Source organism: Tamandua tetradactyla, chromosome 16 (assembly GCF_023851605.1).
Source record: "Tamandua tetradactyla isolate mTamTet1 chromosome 16, mTamTet1.pri, whole genome shotgun sequence".
NCBI lineage: Eukaryota > Metazoa > Chordata > Mammalia > Pilosa > Myrmecophagidae > Tamandua > Tamandua tetradactyla.
Window position 1 is genome coordinate 80461689 of NC_135342.1, and position 18329 is coordinate 80480017.

General features: G+C 51.2%; 1 protein-coding gene across 8 annotated transcripts in view; it reads left to right on the forward strand.

The window, feature by feature from the left end:
* IRF8 (interferon regulatory factor 8) overlaps nt 1-4288 on the forward strand; it is an 82777-nt gene extending 78489 nt beyond the window's left edge. For all 8 annotated transcript variants that reach the window (XM_077133227.1, XM_077133230.1, XM_077133228.1 and 5 more), the window contains 2 exons: nt 1246-1361; nt 1959-4288. In XM_077133227.1, coding sequence (XP_076989342.1) covers nt 1246-1361; nt 1959-2135 — 293 coding nt within the window. In that variant the 3' untranslated portion in view covers nt 2136-4288. The remainder of the gene's footprint in view (nt 1-1245; nt 1362-1958) is intronic.
* Nucleotides 4289-18329: the final 14041 nt, after the last annotated feature.

Here is an 18329-nt window from a genome sequence, read left to right on the forward strand (position 1 = left end):
CCTGGCCTGGGGCCCTGCCTGCCTGGCTGTGAATCCTGCCTCTGTCCTTTCTTGCAGAATGATCCTGGGGACCAGCTTTGAAACAAAGTGGGGGTGCTGATGTAGCACTTCTCATAGGGTTCTCCTGAGGATTAGAAACTTAACACTTTGCAGTGTGGAGTGTGCACTTGGGAGCCAATTCAAAATGCAGACTCTTGTCCCCCAGCCCAGGCCTCTGGAACCCGACTCAGTCTGCATCTTCACAGGGTCCCCGGGGCTCATGGGCACGTTTGAGGTTGGCTGACTTCATCTGTGTCATCATACACACTGCACCCTGATGACAGCGTCTGCACGCGTAGCTGCTGCGTGTTAGCGCCTGTTATTCTGTGAGGTGTAAGTTTAGGATATCACGGCTGGGTGTCTGAGCTTCTAGAATGATGAGAGGTCTAAAGTCAATACATCTGGCCACCTCAAAGGTTTGCTTTTTGCTCCCTTTTCTGCGCTTCCAAAGCTCTCTGCTCTTCTCCAACACGGGCCAGCAGGTGGTGTCATGTCCATCCTACCATCTGGGCTTAGTCTGGCCAGCATCCTGGAGGAGGGGGCCTGGCAGGGTGGGGCGGGGGCAGAAGATGTGAGCCCGGGTGGGAGGGTGCGGAAGAGTTTGCCTGGTGAAGGGGGTTGGTGTGGCCAGGGCTCCCCACACCTGAGCTTGCTGCCGCGCCCCCCCCCCCCCCCCCAGGGCATGTTAGAACACAGAACATGGGCCCCATCCCCGGGGCCTCCCATTCCAAGAGGATGGGGTGGGTTTGAGAGTCTGCCTTTCTCACAAGTTCCCAGCGAGGCTGAGGCTGCTGGTCTGGGGACCCCACTGTGAGAACCTCTGGCCTAGCGTGTCAGCACAGGCTGTTTCTTCTTATAGGGGTTGCAAACTCAGGAGCTTTCAGGGGCGGGACAGGTCCTGTGCATGAGTGTCTGAGCATGAGGTTTTGGGGAGTGGCGTATCCCAAATGCCAGACCACTTTGAGAGGAGTTCAAATCCAGGTATTTAAAAAGCTAACAATCACCTGGAAATGGCCAAACAGGTCCCTGGTTCAAGTTTGGCCAAAAGGCCACTGGTTTGAGACCATGTTCTGCAGTGGCCGGTGCCTTTCCTTGGCTAAGCCTCCTCTGTGGAAGAAGAAGTCCGTCTGTCCCTGCCAGCTCTCACCTCCCAGTCTCCCAGTACCCCTCGGCTGTTTGTGAACACCCCTGGGCATGTTTTTCCAGAGCTGCAGCAGTTCTATAACAGCCAGAGCCGGCTTCCAGACAGCAGGGTTGTGCTCTGCTTTGGAGAAGAATTCCCTGATATGGCTCCTTTGCGTTCCAAACTCATTCTCGTGCAGGTAAGAATGGGCACTTTTGAGGCTTATATTCAAATTTCCTTGACCCTCACAGTAGGATCAAGTTCATACTTGGGCTGGAGAAGAGGCAGCAAAGACTGGGGGTGCACCATGTGTGTGCCAGCCTGGCAAGACCTTCAAGTTGGGGGAAAGTGGATTCTTGTCCTCTTTGAATTGGCTTCTCATATTCTGAGACTCACTATCTGCTGTTTTTGTTTTTCTTTCTTTCTTTGTTTAATCAAAACCTCCTCTCTGTAAATATTCCACTTGCTTGGTTGCCTTAAGTTCTAACTGACAGGTTAAGGTTTTGTATGCCCTTATTTGACTATAGTCAAAGAAATGAAACTCTAATGGTGGAATTCTGGGCCCTGACCACCTAGGTTGGGACACTTTGGGGAGGGTATCCAGGAGAGTCTTTGCAATAACTCCATCTGCCCTTTCTCCACATTCTGCCTATTCTGGGTTCACTCCTGTGGTACTATACGGAACTTCAGGAAAGATAGCTTTGGACCAGGGTAAACAGAGAATCTGGTTAGAGTCAAAGTAAGTCCCCATCTCACTTCCCACTTCCATCTCTGACCTTGTGTGTGATCCCTTTAGATTGAGCAACTCTATGTCCGGCAGCTGGTGGAGGAAGCTGGGAAGAGCTGTGGTGCCGGCTCTGTGATGCAGGTTCCCGAGGAGTCCCAGCCAGACCAGGTGTTCCGGATGTTTCCGGATATTTGTGCCTCACACCAGAGACCCTTTTTCAGAGAAAACCAACAGATCACTGTTTAAGTCTCTCCTGCGGTCCACCCCAGCCGCACCTCACATTTCCTCAGTACAATTACTGTTGTCGTTACTGAAGGTTGTAGGTCCTCGTTTGACTTGGGGCCTGTCAGCTTACTTTGCTCTTAATTTAGTAAGGGCATTCTTTGCGGGGTTGAAGTTTCAAACAAAATTGTGTCACAGCTCTGCTGTTTAAATATAAATGTTGGAAACCAATACCAAGTGGTCTGAATGCTGTAACCAACACCTGTGACTAAAAAAAAAGTTTTTCTGCATTTTTCAAATTATCATTAGTTGCTCTGATTCTGCATTTTGGGATAATTGACATTCCCAAAGACTTGGTATTCAATATTGTTAGCAAATACCTGCTTCAAGTAAAGACATTTGAAGTGTAAGTTTACCTTGTGAAAAACAAGGCTGTTTTGGTCTCCAACTTTGTTTAAGCTATAGATTTATGATTTCATATGCTTGATTCTATGCAAAGTATCTTTTTACTTTTAAGCATTTTAATAAGATTTAAAAATATTTAGATACCAGCCATCCTGTAATAAGTGAACATAAAACTCTTGGCTTGTTGGAAGAATGTATATTCTTCCTAGAATTCAGTGCTAGCGAAACATCTCCATTGCCAGGTGAACTGGTGTGCTTTTATCTTCAGACGATGAAAACATTTTCTTTGTGGCTTTCTGTCTAGGAAGCTTAGAGATCAACTTATTTTTTTCACTTCTGTAATTAAATCATTCCAGATACCTCTCTCTTTTATATTTTTCTAAATGGTTTTGATCTGTTTAATTTTTTTTTTTACTTTTAATTGCCCTATTTTATGTGTCCTATTGTAAACTGCTTTGAATCTTTTTTTTTTTCCAAGTGGCTAGGCTATAAACCACAAGTTGAAGAAGTAATTGTGGCTCCCATGAGCATTTTGATGATAGTGCCTTGAATCCAGCCCACCCGTTCCTCAGCTCCTGGTAGGCCCAGCGCAGGCTGGAATGGGTGGAGCGGGTTAGCTTCTCACCCTGCACTGTCCCTGAGGATCATGCAGTGGACCGTGTAGGGGACATGCCTTCCAGGAGATCATTTAATTCCCCCAACCCCTAATGCTCCTCGAGGTTCAAGATGGCCCCCTCTCCACCACATTCTGCCCTTCAGCCAAACAGTAAAATGTGGGCCCCAATGGAGAAGTCTCAGCGTTAGTCCCGGTAGAACCTTCTCTATTCATTAGCAGACAGGGTACTTGCCCACTGAAAATTGGGTCAAAATTTTTTACCGTGAAATCATACAGTTACAGAAGGCTTAAATCCAGAGGTTAGTTCCCCTTCTAACATGTGATATGATGTATCTCCAAACCCATTTTAAAATCACTTTCAAAATGTAGATGATTAAAAAGTACTTGACATTTTTCCTCTAAAAGAACATTCTGTGTTAAATTGTCAGTGTGTCTGTGTAATCCACCTGCATGGCAGAGACTGGACAGTGTCCATTGGGTGCCTCCGGGCGCACCCCTTCTGCTAGGGATGTGAGCCAGTGCAGACTTGTAGACTTGGCTGAGTCACTTCCGAAGTTGGTGTAGACAGCCTTCTACTCCCTCCAGAGTGGGGCGAAGAAGAGCTTTTCTCTTTTCTTTCTCCTTTTTAACTCAGCCTGGGGCACCACTGTCCTTTACTCAGGGTGGAAGGGGCCCTACCAGTCAACCTTCGTTTCCAGAAGGGAAGAAGGTGTTAGGTTTGGGGACAAGATTACCCAGCTCAGCCAACCCTGTGACCTCTAACCGTGAATGGAGTCACTGATTTAAAGCCTGGTGAACCGAAGAAGGTTGTGTACTTTTCCTTTGCTAATTTATGAAGGTGACATAGATGCCACATGTTGTAGGAGGCAATAATTATAGATCCTTTAGATGTGTATGAATTCACATTTGAATATAGGGAAATTCCAGCAAAAACAGCTTTTCACCTTTGGCCAACAAAGCAAGCATTATATTTTTAAGAATAACAGGCCTATTTTTCGAAGTGTTTATGATAATAGACTTTAGTCTCCAACTCGAATGTAAAAGCACACATCTTTAATATGTTGAATGAATATTTATTTTTATATCCATTTAAAAAGTATATTGATCTTTTATTCATTATTAAAATAAAATGCTCTTTTTTAAAAAAAGCTGACATGTGCTCCTTTTTATTTTATTCACCATCAAATATTTGATCATTTTCATTAGGTTCTAGATCCTTCTGAGGGAGAATTAAAAAACAAGCCTGCATTGGGGTTTTAAAGATTTTTTTTTTTTTGTTATCCCCAAAACCATATTGAAAATGTATGAAGACTTGCCCTAGCCATTCAGAATTTCCTGGAGAAAGCCTCAGGGTCGTGGGGGCACATCATGTTTTAATTAAAAGCTAAGGGCCTGTTTGGGTTTCTGGGAACTGATTGATGAGTCTGCTAAAGGATGGGGAGAAAGGAAGCATTTGGCCCTGATAGCGCCGTCCTGGAAGCTACTGGAAGTGCTTTTGGAGGAGGGCCACCCAGGCAGGCAGGGCCACGTGGTGGGGCATCTTTCCCTTCAGACACTTCTTCCTTGAGCGCTCATTATGGTGGACCCTTGGGATGGAGTGGGGGCATGAGGGACCCATCGGGCCTCCTGGAGTTTACTCACAGTCCAGTGGGACGTGTTCCCGAGTAACTCAGGACAAAGTGACCCAAATGCAGGTACACACGCCACCCGCAAGGCAGTGCACAGTCCCCCTCCCACCCACTCGTGTGCCCAGCGAGGCTGTGGCCATTCTCATTCCCGCCTTACAGACGAAGAAACTGAGGCAAAGGCCCGTGTCTGGCTGACCGCAGGCCCCTTGTGTACCAGGGCGCAGCTTCCTGTGAGAGGCTTCAAGACAAGATCTTGCTGCAATACTTGAGCTCGCTGGCTTGCTAACTCCTCAGGGAAGAGGACAGTGGGATTTTCTTAGAAGACTTGGCAATGAAAGCCACATTAATTCCCGCACACTGTAGCTAGGAATTTTATTTATAAGCAAGCTCTTTTCTGTTCCATGGATTCAGGGCCAAATATGGAAACTTGATGTCGTTTGCATCTCCCAAGAGCTCAACACTCCTGTGCAGGCAGTTGGCAAATCCCTCAATTTCTTGCAGCCCCCTCAGAGGGAGAGGAGAGGTTGAGAAGTGTTCTTATTTACAGAGGAGGGGATTGGGGCACAGGATGCTTCAGGAATATCCAGGGGTTCTAGAAAACATTGTCAGGGCCCTAAGTGTGAACTAATTTTGGAAATGTTGGCCCTTCTCTGAACAGATCAGCTTATGGAGCATGAAGGGAAGCTGAAACCTTCTGGAAAGTAAAGTAGACTTGACTCTGTCTTTTAAACACATTTTTCAAACAACGAAGGCATTTCCACTTTCCAAGTGATTGCCACTTAGTTCAGTGCAATCTAACTTTTGCAAAATCCATCTGAGATGCACAATTTTGTTTTCCTTTGCAATGCCCAAATGGCTGAAGGTAGAGACCCCGGGGACAAGAGCCGTGGTGTCTCTGGGGGAGCCCTTATGTAAGGGATGGTCTGGGCAGGGCTCTGGGTCTGCTGTGGGACTGTCTGCCCATAAAGATGTGCCTGAGGGAAACAGGAAGGCGTTCCTCCCTGCGGGATCCACACCCTCCACAATAGAAAGTTTTGCAGCTCAGTACTCAGAAATATTTTCACCACCCTTTCTAAGAAATGATCAATAATCAATGACTTTTTAACAACGCAGTGAGCTGAGATATGGGGATAAGGGAAGTTTCTCAATGGGAAATCTGGCTATTTTTGTAAAAGTGGGAGGAAAAACAGGGTACAGAAAGGACATTTTCATCTCGGTCATGTACATTCTACACTGGCACATCACAAGGTCCCTCTCGTAGTAAGAAACCCATTTAATGCAACATTTCCCTAACTCGCTGGGTCTGATGCCCTGTCTTAGACAATGCCCGTGGACGGGTGGACACAGCCGACCCCTGCGGGAGCTGATCTCTCTCTGAATCCAGCTGGGACCCCGAAGGGGGTGACAGCCACATGTGTGTGATTCCTGCTTTGTTCCCACCAGGCCTGGCAGTCTAGGCAGAGCCTACTGGGGCCGGCTGGTTGCAGTCATCTCTTCTGAGAGGTGGTAAGAAACTCAACATTTTATCTTGCTCACAGATTCTGTGGGTCAGAACATGGACAGGGCACCAGGCTGCTGGCCTTTGTCTCTCCGCAATATCTGGGGTCTTCGCTTAAACAGTAGGGGAGACTTGCATGGCCACTCGTCCCCAGAAACATCTTCTCCCTTGTTCTCCATCCCACCTTCCTTTCCTCCCTCTCCTCTGTCCCTCTCTCCCTGACTCCCTCCCTTCCTGCTTTTTCCCTCTCCCCGGCTCCACTCTGCTCCCCTTACTTACAGCCAGGCAGGTGAGCCCTTTTCCTTGGGAGCATGATAGTCGACTCTTTCATCTTAGGAACCCAGCCCTTCTCTTGTGGATATCAGTCGCCTCTCTGAGTATAACTCTGATAGCTACTTTCAAAAAAAGATTCCCTCCCCACCAGGGGGAGGAGGGGACAAGGGGGGAACGTTTTGGTTAGGGCTAAGTAACCTTGGCATCTGCTCCATTGTCCCTCAGGGTAGCCTCAACCTCCTGGCTCAAAATGGCTGCAAGAGCTTCCTCCACATTCCCAGCAGCAGGACAGAGGAGGGGTGGGAGTGAGGAAGAAGGGAGCGAATGCCAAATACCAGCTGTTATTGTAGGAGGCTCCCAGGAACTGCCACTAGCCCTTGTGTTGACATCTCACTGGCCATTCTGAGCTACAGGGGAGGCTGGAAAAGATAAGAGTATTCCAGGCATCCCTGAGGGGAGAATGGATCCTGGTGGCACTAGCTAGAAAGGGGAATCAAGGCGAGACCTTTCTCCTTGCAGCAACTCTTCCTGGAACACCCTTTAGAAAATGCCCCTCCTGACATTTACACTTTTAATTTCTAATCAGTCCAATGGCCTTGGAGGGGGGCATTGTTGTCCCCATTCTACTGACAAGGAAGCAAAGATTCAGAGAGGTTTGATGAGTTGCTGGAGGTCACACAGCCAATATGTGCCGGAGCTGGATGGAGCTGTACCTGATGCCCAGCACATCCATCCTCTGAGGAGAAAGCACCCGAGCAGGTAGGTTGGGGGAAAGGAGACCTGGAGAGAAACCTAAATTTCAGAGGAAAGTAGGTTCTTCTAGCATTATTTAGGGAATCATTTACAAGCTTCTCTGGGCGGCAGAGCCTGTGATACAGCAGAGCTCTGGCTGTACAGGACTGTTTGACATGAGAAGGTGGTTAAGAGTGGGGGCTGCCCCCAGGCTGCCTAGATCAGCCACGCCTCCCATTAGCCATAAGTCATGTAACCTGGCCCTGCCTCAGTTTCCTCGCCCGTGAACTGGTGAGAACAACAATACCTGCCTCATGGGTGCAATAGGAGCTGGATAGGCAGTGCCTGGCTGGGAGCCCTGCTTGATTCCTCCACTTGGGGCCACGGCTGCAAACGTAGGTCTCAGGTCCTGGGAGCCGGACACCAGTGGACTTGCCAGGGAGGGGCCTGGAGGGCGGGGTGGGGGGCAGTTGGGCCTTTCTCCTGCTCTCCCTGTCTGGGTGGTGTCCCTGATAGTGGCTTGCACTCAACCCTGGTCCCTGCCCCCCTGGGGGAGCAGCTTCTGGGTTCTGGGAGCCCCGCATTGCCACACCGGTTGGTCCGTCAAGCCTGGTGGGCACAGTGGCTTCCACCTGTCACTCATCTCTAGGTGGGGCCTGGGGGGGGTCTCCTGGTCCCACATTCACCCTTGTAATCCATGAGATCCCCTCTACTGAACCACTGGGTGGGGCTGGGGGTGGGGGTTGATGTTTACCTTGGCCCCAGCTGGCAGGCTGGGACTCTATTATTGCTGCAGAATCTGCATCTGTTTATAAAGTCTCAAGATGTGTTAAATTGTAGTAAAATATATATATATATATATATATATAGCATGAAAGTTGACATTTTAGCCATTTTTAAGTGTATGATTCAGTGGCATTAATTGCATTTATAATGTTGTGTGACCATCACTGCTATCTATTTCCAAAATGATTAATCACTCCAAATCCAGAGGTGTATTTTTATTAAGGGGAGGGAGAGAAAGGGAAGGGGGATTGGGAATGGATGAGATGATTCCTGGATAAATGGACCAAGAACAGGAAGGATGAAGCAGCCCACGGTCACACACTCATACACACATGTGCACATGCATTCACACACAGTGTACACACATGCACACACAGGCACACAGGTGCACGCTCACACGCATACACACATGCACACACTAATCAGATGCTCCAATAGCATGCCACAGGTCAGTTAAAACCCCGGCGGGGGCCCACAGATCTTTCTAGAACCACAGGTGGTACAGGTGGGTCCAGCCCTGGGTGAGGTGGGCATGTGAGTGAGGTGGAGAGTGGAGGCATTGGGGGAGCTGGGGCTTGGCTGCAGGGAGGGCAGGGAGGACTGGGCCAGCCAACTCCCCGCCTTAGAGATCCAGGAACTGTGGACCAGGAGCCAGGAGTTCTAGCTGCACAGGAGCTTCCAGGCCTCTGGGGGCAAGGCTGGGGTGACTCAGAACTGATGGCCCTGGGGCACTGTATCTAAGACCGACAGTCAGAGATGGGAAGTGTTGAGAGTCTGCCTGGACGGCTGTGGGGCAGCCCTGGGGTGGCTTAAATCCCACTCAAAGTGAGTGCTGGGGTGGCTGAAATCTCACTCAAAGTGAGTGAGGGTCTTGGACATGGAATCCACCCTGGCATGTCAGTTGGAAGTTGGAAAAGAAAGAAACCACCCTGTACAAAGAAGGCTGCCCTTCAAGGGCCTGGGGACCTACTAGAAAGGCATTTCAGAGAAGATATTTTAAGATTCAGAAAGGAGAAGGTGGCCTTTTATCAGTTCCAGGCCAGGCGAAGGGAACCTTCCCTCCAGTGGACAGCAGCAGGTCCTGGCTCTCAGCCCTGGCCCTCTCCAGACCCTCTCCCACTCCATGAAATCCAAACTCATAGAATCTTCCTGTCCCTCGCAGGTACCTTCCTACCTCAGGCCCTTTGGACACACTATGACCTCTTCCTCACTCTTCAGGTTCAAATTTAAATACTGCTTCCTCCAGGAAGCCATCCCTGAAGCTCAGGCTAATACAATACCTTGTGTGAGGATCTCATCATAATGTGAGGGTTGTTCTCATTACATGGAGACAAGGTCCCTGGTGGCTGAAGGCACAGACTCTGCAGCCAGGACATCCAGGGGGAACTTCAAGCTCCACCGCTTTCAGCCGAGTGGGTGAGTGCAGGTTATTTAAATGCCCTGTGCCTCAGTTTCCCATCTGTCAGCTTGTTGTGAGGACTGAGCTAACACATCCCAGCAATTTATAACAGAGCTTGGCAAGCAATGAGCTGTTCATCCGAGTGAGCACTCCCTGTGCAGAGGTTGTGCAGGGTCCGGTCTGGATTCCCCAAGAAAGGCCCAACCCCAAGGATTTAAGCGCAAATGATTTCTTTGGGAGGAGGCCATGACCTCCAACAGTCATGCCTGTGCCCCTGTGGGCTCCAGGAGGCTGAACCTGGGGGAAACTTTGGAAGCTGGCCAAGCCCACATAACCAGGGGTATTTGTACCTCTGCTCCTGCGGGGGTTGGCTCGGGGCTGCTCCCAGGTGAGCTACTTGCACTTCCTACCAGCTGTACCTGTGGGAGGCCAGCGAGAGGCCTCAGCCGCCGGGAGGCCAGTGCTGGCTTCTGGGAGTCGCCGCATGCGCTGGAAAGGGAAGGGTGACTGGACATGGTGGGGCCCGAAGGCGTCAGCTGTGTGAAGTGCAGCAGTTGTTATGGAGACGGATGGCGGGTCGTGATGGGGAGTGCGGGCTTCCAATCGGTGCACGTGCCAGCTCCATGCTTATCAGCTGTGTGGGTTCGAGAACGTTACTTAAACTCTCTGTGCCTCAGTTTCCTCATGTGTAAAATGGGGCTGAGAGTAGTAGCTATTATGAGCATTGAATGACTTAGCGAGTACCTGGGACACAGAAGGCACTAAAAAGTGTTGTTATTGCTTAATCACAATAGCAAGACATTGAATCGTTGTAATGCAATTGGGCTTTGTCTTCTCCTGTGGAGGACAAGGATTGCTGGCCTTGTTTCCCACTCAATCCAGCCCCCATCGCATGGCCTGGCATGTGGTGGCACTCAGTTAATGCTTGCTGAGTGAATGGGCGTGGGTGACTGGCTGGTTCAGGCTGGGGCGGCCGATGTGCTGTAAGGGGAGAGGCTCTGACAGGCATGTCCTGTGCAGACTGTGGGAGGAAGGAAGGGATGCAGGAAATGGTGTTTGCAGCTGTCCGGCACATAGTAGGTGCTCCCTTCCTGCCCCATTCTCCCTATTATAACAAAAAAAAAAAAAAAAAAAAAAAAAGAGGAAAACAGCAGGGGGTGGTGGCTAAGCCAAGCTTCAGGGCAGGAATTATTACTGCAAGGGCGAGAGCGCCCCCAGACCCCTCTTTTTGGCTGCCAAAGGGGAACTGGGTTAGAGGCTCAAAATCTGGATATAAGATGAAGGGAAGGGAGGGGCAGGGCTGGGAGGGAAAGTGCCACAGCTGGGCCTCTAGGACACGACCAGTGGAGGCGACAGGAGACGAGATGGCCTTCTGCAGACCTCGGGTGGTTCTCAACACATGCAAATGGAGGATTCTAGCTCATTTTTTTTTTAAAGCTAATTTGAACTGACAGTTGGTGGCTGTGCCATGTTTTCTCCTCTGAGACTAAGCCTTGCGGCTCCTGGCTTTATGAGGACCACACACACTTAAACCAAGGACCTGGCATGGAGGACTCAGCCTCTTCCCTTTTTCCCTTTAAACAATTTTGAAGGCCAAGGGGAGTTAGAAACAATAAAAACCTGAAATTAAAAATCCCTCAGAGCAACCCACGAGGGAGGGACACTGGCTGTTTTCTTGAAAGGCTTTCCTGGGGGAAGAAATCACAGTGCATTTTGCAGACCCAGATGTTATCTTCGCATGACCTCTTCCCTGCTCCCCGGGTCTGAAGTGAGGCATTGAGCAATCCAGCCAGTTAGAAATCCGGAGCCCAGAAATAAAATGACTGTTGCTTTGGTGTCATTGCACATTTGCTCTGGTCCTTGACCGAGGCAGGAGGCAGTGAGCAGAGGAAGCAGATGGGCTGCTGTGCTGGGCATTTCAGGACATTTCAACTGCAAGGCTGCCTCGGGCTATTGCATCACTGGGCCAGACAGGGTCCCTGGAGAGAGGCTGGCCTGGAGGAGAAGGGGAGGGTGGCGTTTGGAGATGAGAAGGAGAAAGGGGGAAAAACTTTGGGAAATACGCCTTGAGAGGTGAGCATACATGGGCTAGGAAATGGGTTCAAATCCTGACTCTGTGATTGATGGGCTGGGTGATGTTGGAGAAGGAACTTCTCTTTTCTGAATTCCAGTATCCTCAGCCATAATTATCCATCATTCCTGCCTCACCCGGATGCTCCAGGAGTATCCACTGCACAGTATCATCCAAGCACAGTGCTTAGATAAGGCTCTGGCACACCATCGGCGCCACATAAATGCCAACTGTTGTGCTGACTGGAGTGGCTTTGCTCTAATAAGGGGACGACAGGAAGTGCTCTCAAAGGGAGAGGCTGGCCTGGAGTAGCTGCTATTTCCCAAGGTCATCTTGCGTCCCCTCCTCTTAGGGACCTGCCTCCCAGCAGCTGATTCGATGGCATGCAATGGTGCGGAGTGTCCTGGAGGCCTGGGGAAAGGTGACTCATCCTTCTGGCCTTGGCCTTGGTCCTCAGTCCAGGAGGTCTCACCTCCTGATTTGGTGGTCCATGCCTTCCCCTCAGCTCACTGCTGGATGGAGATTTAAACTTTGATGATACATTCTTAAAACTGCCAAACCCACCAGAGGTTTGGGGTCCCCAGCATGGTCTGGCTGCTCCAGGTGGTGAAGTGACTAGGGCAGCAATCACGCAGATGGCCAAGAGGGTGGGGGTGAGTGGAGGAAGCTGAGAGATGTCTAGAAGGGGCTCTCCCCCAAGGCTGCTTAAGAGTAATGGCTGAGACTCACCTGTGTGCAGGTGCCTCCACCTTGTCCCTGGCCTCCTTCTGAGGAGTGTGACCTCTAGGGACCATGTGCAGCTGCCCCCCACACCCTGACCCCCCCCCCCCCCACGCCAGCCCTCTGGCTTCCAGCTGAGCTACCAATGAAAAGCACAGCAGGAGCTCTAAGGAGGGAGGAAGTAGAGGGTGGGGTGTTTACACCCCACTTTTCTCCCCGTAGGGTGGCCTTGGGGTGGCTCTGTCTCTCCCCAAGCAGAGGATACCGCATGACTCCCCCTGGGGACAGTAACCACTCTCCCTCGTCCCTTAGGCTGAGGGTGGTGACAGTTCTGGTCTTGCTTGTTCTGATCCCTGCACTATTTCTTGTGGTTCCCCTAGACCAGGCGTCAGCAAATCCGGCCCACAGGCCAAATCTGGCCCATCACCTATTTCTGCATAAAATGTTATTGGGACCTAGCTACGGATTTACATATCGCCTCTGGCTGCTTTTGTGCTGCAGCCACAGGGCTGGTCCTCGTGACAGACACCGTAGGGTCTGCGAAGCTGACACTATTTCCTATCTAGCCCTGAATACAGAAAAAGCTTGCTGACCTCTCTGCCTTAGGCCCCACTACACCCATAAAATCAGCCCTTCGCAAAATCCAAACCCAGGGAGTCCAGCCAGATGGCCCGTAGCTCAGCCGCTACCACCCTGCCCCTTTCTTGCGTTTTCATGCCCACTCTGGGGCAGCTTGGCCAAGGAAGCCCTCTCCAACCCCATTCACATTTGCTTAGCCAGGACACCTTGGGCAGTGCTCGGAGTAGCAGAGCCAGAATCTGTTTCCCTCCTTTTCCTCCATGCCCAGGCCCTCCTTGATGGACACAGGCTCTCACACTTTGTGGCCCGGGGCTTGTTCGGGGATCCCAAGTTTCCCTTACTCCACTAGGCGCTGGGTTTGCAGCCTAAGCTCCAAAGGGGAGTCCTTGTTCATGAATTTTGAGTCCTTGGGGAGCCCCTGCAGCCTGCATATGCCAGTAACACCCCTCTCTAATGCATTGCCAACCATAGCTGGGACCTGGAGGCCACCTCCCTTCTGAAGCTAAGGCATCCCCGGCCCCCCCCCCCCCCCCTCGGAGCTTGTGTCTTCATCTGTAAAGTAGCTCCTCTTCCAGGGCTAGCAATATGGAAGCTGCGGGGCATTTAGCAAGTGCAATTACACATTTCTCTTGCAATTGTCTAATGGGCATCCTCAATCTTTTCCACTAGTCAGTGATTCTCAGCCATGGGCAGCTTTGTCCCCCAAGGGATATCTGGAGATGGTTTTGGTTGTCAGAGCTGTGTGGGTGCTTCTGGCATTGAGTGGGCCAAAGCTGGGGCTGCTGCTTGACACCCTCCAATGCCCAGGAAGGCACCCCTGGGCGAAGACTGGTCCCTCCTAAATGCCAACACTACCCAGTGAGAGGCCTGCAGGAGGCTCCGAGCTGTGATGGGAGGGCCAGTGTGTCTCTCATTCTAGTGTCCAGTTGGAGACTGGACACTAAGTCTCCAACATGGGGGCCATGCCAAGAAACTTGCTCTCAGATGGATGAGTGTTCACTGCCCACCGGGACTGGGACGAACATACTCCCTATATCCCGGGCCATGGGATCTGCACCAGGCGATGGCACAGACATCACAGCTCGGAGGACAGAGGTGGAGGACTTCCTGGAGGAAGTGGAGCTGGCTGATCCTGGACGGGTGAGGATGCGGTGGCTAGTGGAGGGCTTCAGGGTGGGGCCTGGAGGCTGGGCCTGGCGGGGGTGGGGGTGGAGAATGCTGTGAGGACGTGGTACAGGTAGGGGTGGGGGCGGGGTGGGGGCAGGGGGATGGGGTGGCAGGGGGCAGCCTGAAGACCCTGAGGGGCTCTGAGCACGGGCTGCTTTTGTGCAGTTGCAAGGAAAACAACACATTCCAAACAGCTACACCTGCTCGGCCCAGCGAAGCTACAGGCTTTTGTCCAGGAAATGATTTTGCTCAAAATGAGCATGCTTTTCGGAAGTTTCGGGTGAAGGTGAGAACAGCAGCCTCCCCGAAACCCAAGGTAATTCCCTCTAGCTTTCTGATTTTGACTTCAGCTGAGATCATGTCTCTTGCCCTGGGCTGTGAAAACTGGAAGGCAGCAGAGCTCAGTGGCAGTGGCCTCCCTTGGCCCACTGCCCCCCTTGGTCCACCACTGCCGCCTGGCCCACCGCCCCTCTTGGCCCACCACTGCCCTGCCCGCAGCCCTAAGCCAGGAAGGGCAGTCACATACCCCGAAGGCCAAGCCTGACAGGGCTGCCCCCACCCACCTCTGCCATGTTTGGGCAAGTCCCTCAACCACTCCTAACCTTGGTTTTGTCAACTGGTGAATGGGGCTGGGAAGTCACAATGAGATTATTTTACATGAAAGGCCTCGGGGGTTGCAGTCTGGGCACGGGACTGACACATGCCATGGCTTGGTTGGCTCTGGACTGCATATGAGGGGGTTGGGGCTGACGGGAAGGCAGTTCTTGGGTACTGGACTCCTGGGGCCTGGCGTCCCCTTCCTGGAGCTGTGTGAGGGCCCTCAAAGATCTTACAGTAGTTCCTATGACGCCGGACCACCGATAAAGTCGAAACCCCAAGTCCTTCCGAAGTGGTTAATAGGGACAGAACAAGACAGAGCAGTTCTGGGACACAGTGGGGAGGGCGGAGCTGCACAGTCAGCGTGTGCCCCCACTTCCAGTAACCTGCAGACGGGGGTGTGATCTATTAGTAGGCTGTGAAATCACTTCAGTGGGTTGAGAGCTGAGTTTTTAAGTAGCTGGGAAAAAAAAGAAAAAATATTAGAGCAGAGAGTCAGTGGTGCGGTTGGGGGGCGGTGAGGGCAGCGCATTGTGGATGTAATTAACAGCACTGAAGTATATATTTGAATGTGGTTAAAGGGGGAAATTTTAGGTTGTATATATGGTATTAGTATAAAAATAAAATTTTAAAAATTCATGGAACTACACAATACAGAGCCCCAGGTGAAACCATGGACTAGTTAATAGTACAATGACAAAAATGTGTTTTCCCTGATTGCGCAAATGTTCCACACTCATGCAAAGGGTTATTGACAGGTATCTGGGAATCCTGTATTCTATATACGATTGTTCTGTAACCCTACAACTTCTCTGATGAGAAAAGAAGACATAAGTTTCACTGTTCCGTACTCAGAGCAGAATCTGATCCTAACGGAAGCCAGCTCCCTCCCTGCCCAGGCAGCTGCTCCCCCTTTGTGTGTCCTCTGAGCCCGGCTGGCTCTTACCCTGCCAGCCCCGTCCCTCTCCCTGGTGGCTGTCCCGCTGTCCACAGACCTCCTGGGCCCACCATGGCTTGTGTGCTCACCACCTAAGCACCTGCGCTTGGCTTTCAGAAGCCCTCTCCTGCCTTGGGCATTTCTCTCTCCCAGGTAGCACCTAGCAGAACCCAAGCCCAAGCGGGCGCTCAGTCATCACTTTGGGCCGGTGGCCGGACGGCCTGGCGCCCTCTGTGCTGCAGCTGGAAGCCCAGCCCTCCAGCTCTGGGAGAGAGCCCCCCGACTGGGCCCCTCGACCACCCCGAGGGGTGCTCTCCGTGGAGCCCTTTGCTGATCTGAACGCAGACATGACCTTGGTGCTGCTTTATTTGGCATTTTCCTGATTTTCACATGCTGGCCCTTTCCCCAACTTTTTTTTTTTTTTTTTTTTAGCATGGGCAGGCACCGGGAATCGAACCCGGGTCCTTGGGCATGGCAGGCAAGCATTCTTGCCTGCTGAGCCACCGTGGCCCGTCCCCCAACTTCTTATTAATTCTCTGACTCATGAATCGTTCTTCTTTCTGATGAGTGCATTGATACTGTGTCTCTTTTTAAGTTGTGTGATTTTTCCAACTCAAGTATATGAATGCACATGTATCCTTGTGACAGTCCAGTTTAAGTACTACAAGCTATACTGCTGAGTTCTTTTGCAATATCAATCCCATCTCATTACACATCAGCTGGACCTTCAATAAAATACAGCCTGTAGATCTGATAAATTTGTCTTCTAGGTCTCTATGCTGTTAATAAAATCATCAAAGCAGATTGGGCCAATGCAAAACCTAGAGCTCGTCTCTGGAGAACTCTGTTCACAGGTCGGCACCATTACTGCCTGCACCAGTCCCACACCAGCTCCTCTTTTCCCTTTGTGTCAATAAGCAAGAACTTGCATCTTTGCAATGAATGAACTAGTAGCACTGTGAAAAATCCAGGCCCGTTCAATGTGGCGTATGCTGAGCTGTGTTGGCTCCTGGTCATTGCAGCTGCATTTCCTGAATCCTCCAAACCAACATGTTCTTCATACTTTATCTACACCTTCCAAGGGCTCGACTCAGAGCTGACAGGTCTCTGGCTCTGGGGGTTCTCTTCCCACCTCTCCCCACCATATAAAACCAGAACAAAATCTTCTTGCATTTCCTCCATTCTCCAGGCTGTCTTACCTGTGATAAGCCACCTGGCTGCCCCTGGCAGAGCCGTGGGTGTGCAGGGGCCACAGGGAAGCTGTTTGCACATGGTTCAGAGAAGTCAGTGGGTGGTCAGGTGGGAATCATGGGTGGAACTGAGTCGAAATCAAGAGTGGGTGGTTCTGGCACTTAAGTGTGAGCCCACGTCCAGGTGCATGCATCGAGAAACCACACCGGGTCCAATCCTGGAGGGCCCACGGCAGAGGTGAGCTGGTCGGCACAGGTGATTCTGCATTTTCTCCTCTCCGTTACTCCTCCTTCTGTCTCTCTCCTCCGCTACTCCTCCTCCATCTTTCCCATCCTCTTATAGTGTGAAATACAACAAGCAGGTAAAAAACTACACAATGCAGCAACAAATTTCTCTGAGTTTTCACAAGGCAAACACAGTGTCCCTACCACCCAGTCCAAGCAAAAGCACGTGGCAGCACCCCTGCAGCCAGTCATGGTGCCTTAGAATCCACAGCCCTCCACCCCTCTAGGGCCATGCTGCCCACACTGTTAGGGTAATCACCCCCTGCTTTTCTTTCTACCTTTCCAACCAATGAACCCCCAAGCACATGCTTGCTCTGTTAATGTTCTAGTATGAATTACGTGGACAGATAAACATGGTGAGTGTTCCCTTGCGCTTGATCTCTTCTGCTGTTTTCCATCGCCAAGGGTGTATCCATGGGGTAAAGGTCATGACTGGTCCAGTCTCCCGCGGAGGGAGGGGCATCTGGCTCACTCTGACAGGTGGTTCTGCCGGGAAGGCTCTCATGTGTGCACACACTTCTGAGCGGGACCAGCAGGGCTGCCCTCGTCCAGACTGAGCAACGGCTACTGCATGGTCTTCCATGGGGTCGCCCCACTTCCTCCCCGCTGGCACCATGGCCATGCACAACACCAGGCACTTCCAGACATGTGCGTCTCGGCCATTCTGTTGGCTGTAGTGATGCCTCGTACTGGTTTGAGTTTGCAATCTCCCCATGACGCATGGTCTGGGCTCCTTGCTGCATGTTTATTGAACACCCTTGTTTGAGGTGCTGGCTTACACTCTGGCCCGGCCCACTCCTTTCACAGTCTGATTTGTCTTCCGTATGGAGAGCGCCTGGTGGGTCGCTAAACAGGTTGAAGATCCCCTGGCCACCCCAAGTGGGCCCTGTCAGTAAATAGGACTTGGTGTTGAAGCCAAGAGAAGGTCCGAAGTCTCTACCATGAGCAGCCTGGAGCAGGTGCCTCCAGGGACTCAGAGGGTATCTCACCACACTTCCACATGGCAGCCCCCATGTGTATGCTTGACCTTGTGTGTTTGTCCCTGCCATGCCCTCGCCAGCAATGCCTTTCCCTCCTCATCATCCGGACTAACTCCTCCTGGTTTGCCAGGTCCTAGCTCAAACCATATGCCCTCCGTCAAGGTCTCACCCGAGCCCCTGAGGTTGAAGGACCATGCTCTGAGCTCCACAGGTCACAGGGTTCTCTTGATCATTGTGCTGACCCCACTCCATTGTAATGGTTTCCTTTCCAGTATCCCCACTAGACTGTGAACCCCCAGAAGGCAAGGATGGCAGCGTGTCCCCTGATGACCCCCTTACCCTTACTGTGTCCAAG